General features: G+C 39.8%; 1 protein-coding gene across 4 annotated transcripts in view; it reads right to left on the bottom strand.

Moving 5' to 3' along the window:
• The window catches only part of VRK2 (VRK serine/threonine kinase 2), a 414359-nt gene that overhangs the window by 127655 nt on the left and 273492 nt on the right, over nucleotides 1–13212 (bottom strand). For 3 of the 4 annotated variants that reach the window (XM_069234370.1, XM_069234368.1, XM_069234369.1), the window contains exon 11: nucleotides 10895–11064. In XM_069234370.1, the coding sequence (XP_069090471.1) occupies nucleotides 10895–11064 (170 nt within the window). Of the gene's footprint in view, nucleotides 1–10361; nucleotides 10508–10894; nucleotides 11065–13212 lie in introns of those variants that run through there. The other variant, XM_069234371.1, reaches the window with a different exon arrangement.

The following is a 13212-nucleotide window of genomic DNA, read 5'->3' as shown; positions in this document are numbered from 1 at the left end:
CGCTTGTTGTTCTTCGACTTCTTCTTGTGATCCGAATGTACCGAGGACGAGAGGTGATGGCCCCGCGAACAGTCTTGTGAGCTTCCTCTCAAGCAAGATTGGGAGTGACGCAGAGCCAACAACAGGGCCGCTATGATCTTTAGAGACTGCTCCATCAAAGCGTTCGGGTCCATGGTCCGACAGTTGAAGCCCAACTTCGGGTCGTGGTCACACTCCAGACACCACAAGCACACGAGGTGCAGATCAGTCACTGACATCATGCAGTGACAGGAGTCACAAGGGTTGAATCTGGTCTTACAGGCGACATCTCAATGCACCAAGAAGTCAAAAAGTCAGTCAAAAAGGGACTGAGGATAGCTCTTCTCCGGATCTGTACACATGCTGGTGCGGAAAGAAAAGAACTGACGTCAATGTGCCGGTGTGGCACCTATACACGACTGCGACCCCAATGCCAACGATGGACGCAGAGTCCACTGACACTACCTGACAGCGAGCAAAGGGTACTGCTCGAAGAAAAAACTCCAGATCCAGTCTGACACCTGGGGGAAATTCTAAGGTAAGGATTCTGCAACTACAAGTCTCTATCAGATAACTCTTGTTATGTCACAAGATCTTATATAAGGACCCTGAGAGACCAGACTACAGATGACAACTTTATATTTAAGGGGCGGGATTATAGACCTCACTACATGAAGAAAGAGAAACACTGGGCCAGGACATCACTGAAGCAGAAGTAAGGAAGGCAGTGAAAGGTATGGCAAGAGGAAAAGTAACAGGATCTTATGGCTTGCCCACTGAGATTTACACCACATATCTAGAACTAAACGCTTGTGCTAGCAGAAATGTATAACACAGTGAGGCAAGAGCATAGGCAGCTGCTCTCCACTTTGGAGGCCGTCATGGTGCCACTACCAAGCAAGGAAGGGACGTTTCGGAGCCGTCTTTAAATCGGCCTTTATCAATCTTCAACAGATTAAAAGGTGATGAGCAAAATAGTACAAGCAGAAGGTAAAGTCCCACTCAAGAGGTTCTTGAAGTTGTCAAGTTAAAAATGTATTTCATTGTTGTACAGGCGTTATAATTCCAAATACTCAAAGAGTCACTTATTTACGAAACAAAAGGCAAAATCCAAAATCCAAAATGATGACAAGAGAAGGGAGGATCAGCCAACACGTGTTTCGCCCCCTATGGCTATATATAAGCCGGGGCTTTCTCAAGGCTGAAAAAGAAGAGAAAAATCAAATTCTCTGGTAGAGTTGATCATGTAAGAAGGAAAAGATAAGATACCATCAAAAGCACCACCAAATGGTGCGCAAAAAAGAATCCCGTGCGAAGTAGTTTCTGATGTGATATTCCAGAATGGGAAGATTCTTGAACCCATGCATGATAGGAGTTAGTAGGTGATTAGGGTGGGATTCAAGGCTTAGAAGTCCATAGGAACAGGAAAAAGAAACAATGGAAGGTCAATCGTGCTACAAAGTCTGTGATGTTAAAAAATCTGTGATATTGAAAAGGAGAAAATCTGTAATTGCAGCACGGATAAATTTAAATCCAGGCGGAAACCAGAAGATCACTCAACTAATATTATAATCACTCAGGATTTAGAAGAGATTAAAGGGAAAAAAGGTTTAAGGTAATTTAGCATATAGTACCCAAGTCCGGAGAGATCGGAAAATGCCCCAAAATAAACCAATGCTTGAAAGTGAGAAATAGTGATAAAAGAGTACTGAGATATTAACAAACATACCATGAAAAGTAAGGCAAACATTTATAATTTGGATACTGAGTTAGTCATATTCTGTAAAAAAACAATAGTCAATTGTTGAGACATACTAAGCTTTGAAAGAGAATGTAAAAAAGCTGGTAACAATAATATCAACTGTGGTACAAATGATTGACTAGTTAAAGAAATACATGCAAGTTACATTTAGCCGTTTTAACAAAACAGTTAATATTCACGAAGTTCATAAATCAGAGAAACCACCTTTTGAAAGTAAACTGTGTTGAGAGATTAAAAGAGAACCATTATTGGAAGCTAAATAAAGTAAGCGAAGGCTCCGCATGTTGATAAGTCATTATACATGTAGCAGCAGTACTCCCATCCTTACCTTTGGGGTACACGAAACCGGTACGCCGCAGGTAAGCGGCAAAAATCTGAGAAAACGGGACGGACGCGTAAGCGTCAAGGTCACGTTAAAGTACCTGTGGCTGAATGTTTGAAATAAAGATAAAAGACGGACTGGCGGTCTTCAGGGCGGGGAGCGCCATCATTGTGAACAGAAAGGAAAACAGCTGCCATCTTGGAGTGGCCGAATAAATCATCAAGACGGATAACACCGTCTTTTGGGAACCAAGTACTGCCATGTTTTATAATGGTCTAATGCTCGGTGAAAGTCATAAGTGAAAGTTAATAGAACATTATTAAAGGCGAGGTAAGTTTATCGAAAAGATGGTGAAATGCGTGGAAAGAGAAACAAAAACAAGGAACAAGAAAAGAGGGGAAAGGGCCAAAAAGTTATAGTGAATAAAGATAGAAGAAACCTATAAGAGACTGCTGGCAAATAAGAGTGCAACTAGCTAATGAAAACAGGAATGAAGCAATTGGGAACAGCAATATCGCAAACATCAGAAGTACAGCAAAACAAAACAATAACTCTAGCATAACCATCTCAGAGAGACAGCCTAAGATTAAGCTTGGCAAATGTCAACATGTTCACTTTACAGTTCCTGGAAAACAAAAAAGAGAAAAGAACAGAAAGCCTTATGTTATTTACATTAGCCAAAAGTGCCATTCATGATCTTTGTTGAGACCATTATTAACTGTATCATATTTAATTATTAGACGGCTCTCTTCTTGGCGTAATCGCAGTGATGTGTTGCCACCTCTCGGAGAGGGTGTAATGCGTCGTAGACCACTAAAGGTAAAAGTGCGTTGGTGTTGATGACACTTGATAAAATGTTCAACCATTGGTGCTTGAGTGTCAGACTTTTGTATGTTCCGAAAATGTTCCTGTATTCGAGTTTTTAAAGGACGGATCGTGCTGCCAATATAAGTTAGGTTGCAAGAGCACCAGATAGCATAGACGACATAGGTGCTGGCACAGTTAATGAAGTCAGTGATCCGGTGGGTACAGTTGTTGATGTTGACTGATGTAGATTTGGAAAGACCCAGTTTACATACAGAACATTTACTGCAGGTGTGAAAGCCTTTTGGTTTGGATGGTAGAAAAGTAGTAGAAGACCTTCGTTGAAGAAATGAGGGACAGAGTTTGTTGCGTAGGTTAGGTGCCCGCCTAAAACCTATTTGTGGATGGTTGGTGATATATTGGTTGATGGAAGAATTATTCAGAAGTAAGAACCAGAATTTTCTTAATGATTTTTGAATATGATTATGACCATTATGAAAGGCTTTGATAAAGCGAATAGTTGTGTTCTTGATGGTGTTTTGGGGTTTGTTCAACAGGGAGTTCCGATCCATACTTCTCACTTCATTTCTGATGGTATTTAAAGAGGCCCGATTATACCCCCTGGATGTAAGTCTCATGGTCATTTCAGAGGACGTTTTATCTTAATCAGAAATGTTGGAACAATTAAGTCTGGCTCGTCTAAATTCACCTTTGGGTATATTCCGAATAGTACTAGACGAGTGACAGCTGGTGGCATGAAGAATTGAGTTAGCAGATGTCGTTTTGCGAAAAAACTTTGTCTGAAGTTTATTGTCCTCAACAAAGATCAATAGAAATAGATACTCAATTGAAGAATTGGAAATTTGGTAAGTTACCTCTATCTCCCAAGGGTTGGGTGTTAGGGACTGAATGAATTGGTGAAGGTGGACCTCTGAGCCTTGCCAAATAAGCAGGATATCATCAATGTATCGTCCCCAAAAGATGATGTGTTTAATGAAGTGTTCTGAGCGGTCTGACCAGAGCCAATAATTTTCAACAGCTCCCATCAGGATATAGGCGTAGGGTGGAGCAAATTTTGCCCCCATCGCAGTCCCTTGGAGCTGTAAGTAAAAGTTACCATCAAAAAGAAAGTAATTGTTTTCAAGGCTGAATTTAAGAAAATCCAGAATCATTGTATTCCGTGTCAAGTACTGAACCGATCTGGTAGACAAGCATTTGCTCACTGCTGCTAGGCCATCATTGTGTTTAATAGAAGTATAGAGACTGACAACATCAACAGTTGCAAGAAAATAGTCTGATTGCCACACTATATCTTGTAGCTTTTGTAGAATATCTTTAGTGTCTCTAACATAGGAAGACAGATTGGTCATGAATGGTTGAAGCTCTTGGTCGATGAGGAATCCCAGCTTTGAGCATATGGAGTTTACTCCAGAGATTATAGGTCTGCCCTTTGGAGGGTGTCCTGCTTTGTGAATTTTGGGTAAAAGATACAGAGTCGGAATGGTAGGGTATTGGAGAAAAAGGGCATTTTTTTCAGAGCTGGAAAGAGTTTGGCAAGAGTGCCAGTGCTCCAGGAGTTCTAGCAGTTTGTGTTGTATTTCAGCTGTTGGATTATATGAGAGTTTCTTATAACACGTCTTGTCTTGAAGCTGGCGATAAGCTTCGGTGAGATAGTCATCAGTATTAAGGATAACGATATTTCCACCTTTATCGGCCTCTTTAATGATGATATTACTGTTGGATCTCAGCTGTTTTATCGCGTGGGTCCCTGTCCTCTAGTCAAGTCCCCCATCTCATGAATAATGCATTTAATACAGGAGAATAGTGACTTTGGACCCTCTCCAGTATTGGAGTTCTGTTTTCACTTTAATGGTTTACCTACTCTATCCTGTAATAAGCCTTAAATCCCTGAAAGATGTCTTCTCATATCAATAGACGTGAACAACGTGATCATAAACTACAACAAGTCTTCAATCCGTCTGGGGTGGGTATTCCTCATCTTTCCTCTCCCAACCTACTATCCGCCAAAAGCACGTTTTTGGCCTTGGAAAAATCACTGAAGAAGGAAACATCAAAGTGGTGGGAAATTGCTTCATTGAAAAAATATCTGGAAAATGATCGCATCCCACGGGGTCTTCGCATTTTGATCTTTCCACCCATGGATACCACTTCTCAAGAACATTTACAGAAATGGGAAACCAATTTGAAAATGGTATCAATCAATATGATCAAACAGCTAATTGAAATCTCCGAGGAAGAATATGACAAACACCATAAGGAAGTTGATAGCTTGACTCAACGTATAGAAGAAGCAAACTGGGTAGAAATCACCACAAAAAATTATGCTATTCTTAATAGTGTTATAGACCGATATGAGGAAGATATAATACAGAGAAAGAACAGAAAGTTTAGAAGAGACCTATTTGATTATCAACACAGGAGAGTGTATACTTTCAGTAGGAAATATGATAATATCAAGGATTCGAATCTCTCTTTAGGTATACAAACTAGTCATGATACTCCTCCTTCATCTGAAGTTGAGTCAACAGATGACTCCACAAACTGCACTCTGACCAGGCCACAAGTGAATTTTTTAGAAGAGGCAAGACGTCATCGCCTGGGAACCCTAAAGGACACAAGAGCAAAGCCACCAGATATTACTCAAGCTACCCCAAGTACCTCAGGCATACAAACCAGAGCTCGGAGCAAAACAACCCAATCCTGATTTCAGAAAACCTGACTGTGAATCTTTCTAATTACGAATTATCTACAACTGATCAACTAATTCTCAACCGGGGTCTGTCTTTTTGTCCAACTAACTTCTGAGACATCACTCAAACTAAAATTGACTTTTTCAAATGTATTCGTCACCTTAAACTCAAGTCTTTTTTCGCCTCTATACCTACACCTCCTATCTCACCATCTCTTACAGATCCTTCACAAGACATTACAGTTCAAGATCTGTCTGACATCTCTTTTCTTTGTAATCTTTCTAACACCACTGAACCAGAAGCCACATTATCTTCTATTGCTCAAGAACTTGATCTTAACACTAACCAATATTTTTCCTCTGATCTCCGTTCTAAATCTACATTCACCCCCATTCTTCCGGCGGGTAATTCCATTGACCTGTTCTCAACAGCAGTATTACGTGACCTTGATCGTGAATACAAACGATACTGTGATCAACGAAGATACTTACCTACCAACATTCACGGTGATCATGCAGCGGCGATAAAACAGCTGAGATCCAACAGTAATATCATTATTAAAGAGGCCGATAAAGGTGGAAATATCGTTATCCTTAATACTGATGACTATCTCACCGAAGCTTATCGCCAGCTTCAAGACAAGACGTGTTATAAGAAACTCTCATATAATCCAACAGCTGAAATACAACACAAACTGCTAGAACTCCTGGAGCACTGGCACTCTTCCCAAACTCTTTCCAGCTCTGAAAAAACTGCCCTTTTTCTCCAATACCCTACCATTCCGACTCTGTATCTTTTACCCAAAATTCACAAAGCAGGACACCCTCCAAAGGGCAGACCTATAATCTCTGGAGTAAACTCCATATGCTCAAAGCTGGGATCCCTCATCGACCAAGAGCTTCAACCATTCATGACCAATCTGTCTTCCTATGTTAGAGACACTAAAGATATTCTACAAAAGCTACAAGATATAGAGTGGCAATCAGACTATTTTCTTGCAACTGTTGATGTTGTCAGTCTCTATACTTCTATTAAACACAATGATGGCCTAGCAGCAGTGAGCAAATGCTTGTCTACCAGATCGGTTCAGTACTTGACACGGAATACAATGATTCTGGATTTTCTTAAATTCAGCCTTGAAAACAATTACTTTCTTTTTGATGGTAACTTTTACTTACAGCTCCAAGGGACTGAGATGGGGGCAAAATTTGCTCCACCCTACGCCTGTATCCTGATGGGAGCTGTTGAAAATTATTGGCTCTGGTCAGACCGCTCAGAACACTTCATTAAACACATCATCTTTTGGGGACGATACATTGATGATATCCTGCTTATTTGGCAAGGCTCAGAGGTCCACCTTTACCAATTCATTCAGTCCCTAACACCCAACCCTTGGGAGATAGAGGTAACTTACCAAATTTCCAATTCTTCAATTGAGTATCTAGATCTATTGATCTTTGTTGAGGACAATAAACTTCAGACAAAGTTTTTTCGCAAAACGACATCTGCTAACTCAGTTCTTCATGCCACCAGCTGTCACTCGTCTAGTACTATTCGGAATATACCCAAAGGTGAATTTAGACGAGCCAGACTTAATTGTTCCAACATTTCTGATTACGATAAAACGTCCTCTGAAATAACCATGAGACTTACATCCAGGGGGTATAATCGGGCCTCTTTAAATACCATCAGAAATGAAGTGAGAAGTATGGATCGGAACTCCCTGTTGAACAAACCCAAAAACACCAACAAGAACACAACTATTCGCTTTATCACAGCCTTTCATAATGGTCATAATCATATTCGAAAATCATTAAGAAACTTCTGGTTCTTACTTCTGAATAACTCTTCCATCAACCAATATATCACCAACCATCCACAAATAGGTTTTAGGCGGGCACCTAACCTACGCAACAAACTCTGTCCCTCATTTCTTCAACGAAGGTCTTCTACTACTTTTCTACCATCCAAACCAAAAGGCTTTCACACCTGCAGTAAATGTTCTGTATGTAAACTGGGTCTTTCCAAATCTACATCAGTCAACATCAACAACTGTACCCACCGGATCACTGACTTCATTAACTGTGCCAGCACCTATGTCGTCTATGCTATCTGGTGCTCTTGCAACCTAACTTATATTGGCAGCACGATCCGTCCTTTAAAAACTCGAATACTGGAACATTTTCGGAACATACAAAAGTCTGACACTCAAGCACCAATGGTTGAACATTTTATCAAGTGTCATCAACACCAACGCACTTTTACCTTTAGTGGTCTACGACGCATTACACCCTGTCCGAGAGGTGGCAACACATCACTGCGATTACGCCAAGAAGAGCGCTGTCTAATAATTAAATATGATACAGTTAATAATGGTCTCAACAAAGATCATGAATGGCACTTTTGGCTAATGTAAATAACATAAGGCTTTCTGTTCTTTTCTCTTTTCGTTTTCCAGGAACTGTAAAGTGAACATGTTGAAATTTGCCAAGCTTAATCTTAGGCTGTCTCTCTGAGATGTATATGCTAGAGTTATTGTTTTGTTTTGTTGTACTTCTGATGTTTGCGATATTGCTGTTCCCAATTGCTTCATTCCTGTTTTCATTAGCTAGTTGCCCTCTTATTTGCCAGCAGTCTCTTATAGGTTTCTTCTATCTTTATTCAATATAACTTTTTGGCCCTTTCCCCTCTTTTCTTGTTCCTTGTTTTTGTTTCTCTTTCCACGCATTTCACCATCTTTTCGATAAACTTACCTCGCCTTTAATAATGTTCTATTAACTTTCACTTATGACTTTCACAGAGCATTAGACCATTATAAAACATGGCAGTGTACTTGGTTCCCAAAAGACGGTGTTATCCGTCTTGATGATTTATTCGGCCACTCCAAGATGGCAGCTGTTTTTCTTTCTGTTCACAATAATGGCGCTCCCCGCCCTGAAGACCGCCAGTCCATCTTTTATCTTTATTTCAAACATTCAGCCACAGGTACTTTAACGCGACCTTGACGCTTACGCGTCCGTCCCGTTTTCTCAGATTTTTGCCGCTTACCTGCGGCGTTCCGGTTTCGTGTACCCCAAAGGTAAGGATGGGAGTACTGCTGCTACATGTATAATGACTTATCAACATGCGGAGCCTTCGCTTACTTTATTTAGCTTCCAATATTGGTTCTCTTTTAATCTCTCAACACAGTTTACTTTCAAAAGGTGGTTTCTCTGATTTATGAACTTCGTGAATATTAACTGTTTTGTTAAAACGGCTAAATGTAACTTGCATGTATTTCCTTAACTAGTCAATCATTTGTACCACAGTTGATATTATCGTTACCAGCTTTCTTACATTCTCTTTCAAAGCTTAGTATGTCTCAACAATTGACTATTGTTTTTTTACAGAATATGACTAACTCAGTATCCAAATTATAAATGTTTGCCTTACTTTTCATGGTATGTTTGTTAATATCTCAGTACTCTTTTATCACTATTTCTCACTTTCAAGCATTGGTTTATTTTGGGGCATTTTCCGATCTCTCCGGACTTGGGTACTATACGCTAAATTGCCTTAAACCTTTTTTCCCCTTTAATCTCTTCTAAAACCTGAGTGATTATAATATTAGTTGAGTGATCTTCTGGTTTCCGCCTGGATTTAAATTTATCTGCGCTGCAATTACAGATTTTCTCCTTTTCAATATCACAGATTTTTTAACATCACAGACTTTGTAGCACGATTGACCTTCCATTGTTTCTTTTTCCTGATTCCTATGGACTTCTAAGCCTTGAATCCCACCCTAATCACCTACTAACTCCTATCATGCATGGGTTCAAGAATCTTCCCATTCTGGAATATCACATCAGAAACTACTTCGCACGGGATTCTTTTTTGCTCACCATTTGGTGGTGCTTTTGATGGTATCTTATCTTTTCCTTCTTACATGATCAACTCTACCAGAGAATTTGATTTTTCTCTTCTTTTTCAGCCTTGAGAAAGCCCCAGCTTATATATAGCCAGAGGGGGCGAAACACGTGTTGGCTGATCCTCCCTTCTCTTGTCATCATTTTGGATTTTGCCTTTTGTTTCGTAAATAAGTGACTCTTTGAGTATTTGGAATTATAACGCCTGTACAACAATGAAATACATTTTTAACTTGACAACTTCAAGAACCTCTTGAGTGGGACTTTACCTTCTGCTTGTACTGTATACTCTTTCTAGAGGACGTGGGTCCCTGTCCTCTGGTCAAGTCCCCCATCTCTTGAATAAGGCATTTAATACAGGAGAATAGTGACTTTGGACCCTCTCCAGTATTGGAGTTCTGTTTTCACTTTGATGAGCAAAATAGTGTTGGATAGACTCACACATATATTCAAATTAATACATGCTGACCAAAATGGATTAATCCCAGGGCAAAATATGACTCTGAATATAAATCGACTGAGATACAAGTCCAAGACTCTCTTTTCGACAGGCATGCAGCAGCGGTAACATTACCTGTACAATTTTTTTATTCTTAGAGATGGGATATGTTATATGCAGTTTTGGAAAGGATGGAGCCTGGGGATAGAATATAGGTCCTGGAAACTACTACAGTAGACAGACCGAACAGCTAGGATTAGAACACAACAAGTCATTTCTAGAGCATATCGGGTGGAACTGGGAACAAATCTTCAGATCCAAGAGTGATTTAATAGATGGATGTGACTTGATAGATGAAATATTAAGACAGCTGTACCTGCTATGATAGGAGGCATTACTTTCTGGAAGATGCTACCGCGGTCTGTAGCCACCAAATTGCTCATGTAAAATTGGTGTACTTGTTGCACTTGCTGTATTTTTTTCGCTACTGTGTTGTTATAGATCACCAAGGGCCCCATCTGGGAAATAGACACTTTACTGGAGGGCCTGCCGGGGCGGGAAGACATAGAATAGTATTAACAGTATGGCCACTGAAATTTAATGTGTTCTATTACATTTATATCTCCTTTATCTGAGAAAATAAAGCTATGAGGAAGGATTGAAGTCAATCAATATGTCTTCACTTTATTCAAAATATTATTTTAAAAAAAACAGAAGATCACCTTCTAATCAAATGTCAGACATCCTCATTATTTTGGAATACAGCCTCCGTAGCAGATACACCGACTTGGAATTTGGCCAAAACGGCAGTGTTTTTGCTGATACCCAGACCCTGTACAGTAGTACTGCCGCTAAATAGACATCATTTCCATATAGCATCCAAACAGCTAATAAACCATCTCAAACCCAAGTGCATGATTTGTTGGTACTTACTGCAATATCATTAGAAGAATTCCAACCAGCAGCAGATAACTTCAAGGGCTCCTTAACGACTGTTCCATAAGGCTTTATTCCACCCTCCAGGATTTCTTTTAAAGCTTCATATTCAGGTTTGCCATCATAGGTTAACTTACAAACACATGTCAAGTACTGGGCGATTTCCCCTGTGGAGAAGACAGAGTTACACTGAAAGACAATGAGAAATGCCCGAGCGTTGGCCATAATACATAGCAACTGCTAAGCAGCGGGTGTGTTAATGGGTGTGGTGCTGAAAGTTGGAAAAGGCTTCAGGAGAAGGAAAACAATCCTGGGTTTGTTAACTTAAAATCTTGGAGATGGGTGAGTATGAAAACGAGATTGTGCAAAACAGAAACTGGCCTGCAAACCGTTAAATGGGTTATACGTGTATTTGGGAAAGTAAATTCAAAGTTCAAAATTCACAAGCCTAATTTCTGGATGTGGGAATGCAAGTTTTCACATAGAAGTTAACACTTTAACAGCACTGAGTAGTGATATCTGAGATTCGAACTGGATTCGTTTTAAAAATACTCACACTTCAGTTTTGGCCAGTGGAGCTGAAAGTAGAGGTGAGGCAGGCCTTTCAGTCGCACAGCATTAGCTTCTTGTTCAAACTCAGTTTTAGCTCAATGGTAATTAGGAAAACATCCGCTAACATTTTAAGAAACCACTGCACATTCGTTTGTGATGTATTTTAAGTATATATTGTGTGACTTCAAAGAGAGACCTTTGCTAAGAAACATTTGTCACTCTTGTGATCGATTTCCATAGGGGATGAAAGAATGAGCCAACTGAATGGCATTAATGTAAAAAAATGCTCCTTTAGAAAATTTACCAATATTGATAAAAATGAGGCGCATTCAGTCCTTTTAATTGTGGAAGTTGGTGTCAGGCAAGCTTGAATGTAGGGTGAGAAAACAAACCAACACAAACTAATTGTACCCTTATTTGTATGAATGGCTCAAGCCACACTAATGTATTAATGATCTATTTTAAACAACTTTTTTTTTAAATAAAACGACACAAATTATACATATATTTGAGAATTCTGAGTCATAATGCACCTCTGAGACACATTTTCACAAAAAAATCTCCTGGACTATTATCTCGTCCACTTTCTGCCCTCCCACTTGACCCTGTTTTCCATATTTGCAGGACTTGCTTGTTCAGTAACACCAGGATTTTTTCGAAGTCCTGTAATCCAATAGGGTTGATGCCCCCCGGTTAGCACCCCCGCTTCCAGCACCACTTGTTCTGGTTCCCTATATTCTGAAAGAAGTCACACATTGTGGACACTGTTGGGTAAATAGTGCATGCTTTTGCCGGAGTGTCTTCCATAATATAATTGAATACGAGCTGGAGTTGCAGTTGCTTGTGGTGGTGCCTTGAGTATGGTGGTGTAGTAAGTAAAACAAAAGCTATGGCTCTTTTACAGATCTCGTTTCACAAACAAATCTTAGTGCTGCCTGAGGCTGCTGACTGTGATTATCAGACCGTTTCTCAAGCGACAAGAGTTTGTGGTTTGTAGTTGAAAGGTACACTGACAAAAAATGCACATTTTAAGATCAATATTTCAACGCCTAATTTTGAGGAATAAATCCTGTCAAGGGTTCCTGGTCCATCCAAATGTGATGCTACCAGGTCTTCGTACAGACTGGCTTTATGTGTATGTTAAAAAGTATGGTATTTCAACAAACAGGTTTGTCATGTTTTTGGGGCAACACAGTGCATGCCATTATTCCCAGTGATAGAATTAAAAGTTGCAGGGATGCCAGAGATTTTGGTTGAAGTGACATACTAAGTTGTTGGACTCATGGAGCCAGGAGAGACCGGGTCTGTGACAGACAGCCTACTTTCTCTCGGTTTGTTTGTTCTTTCCTATGGCTAACCTGAAAGTACAAAAAACAGCTCCCATAAATCATGTACACTGCTACATAAAGAGGAAAACTGAGAATGAGATCTTCTCATTCATTAACAATCATGTTTTTATTTTTTCTCTGACAGCAATGCGAACAAAGGTATTTTTATTCACTGGGGGTAGTAGGACTATTCCGCAGCTAGGGTACAAAGTGGGACAAAGATCTGTATCCCACTCTTTTTTTCATTTTATATTTTTTCTCCATTTTATCATTTTATTCTTTTGGTGAGGCAATCGATTTTTCAGTTTATCCTGAGTGAAGGAAGGGCAGATGTTACTTTTGGTGAGGTATGCCTTCCAAAACACCTTAAAAGTCTTGAGAACAGGAAGCCGGCGTGGCTGTATTTGATATTTCAGTATATACACAGTGAAAGAC

The sequence above is a fragment of the Pleurodeles waltl genome, chromosome 5 (assembly GCF_031143425.1).
Source record: "Pleurodeles waltl isolate 20211129_DDA chromosome 5, aPleWal1.hap1.20221129, whole genome shotgun sequence".
Taxonomy (NCBI): domain Eukaryota; kingdom Metazoa; phylum Chordata; class Amphibia; order Caudata; family Salamandridae; genus Pleurodeles; species Pleurodeles waltl.
Note: the sequence above shows the minus strand (reverse complement) of the source record. Positions and strands in the feature narration are given on the sequence as shown.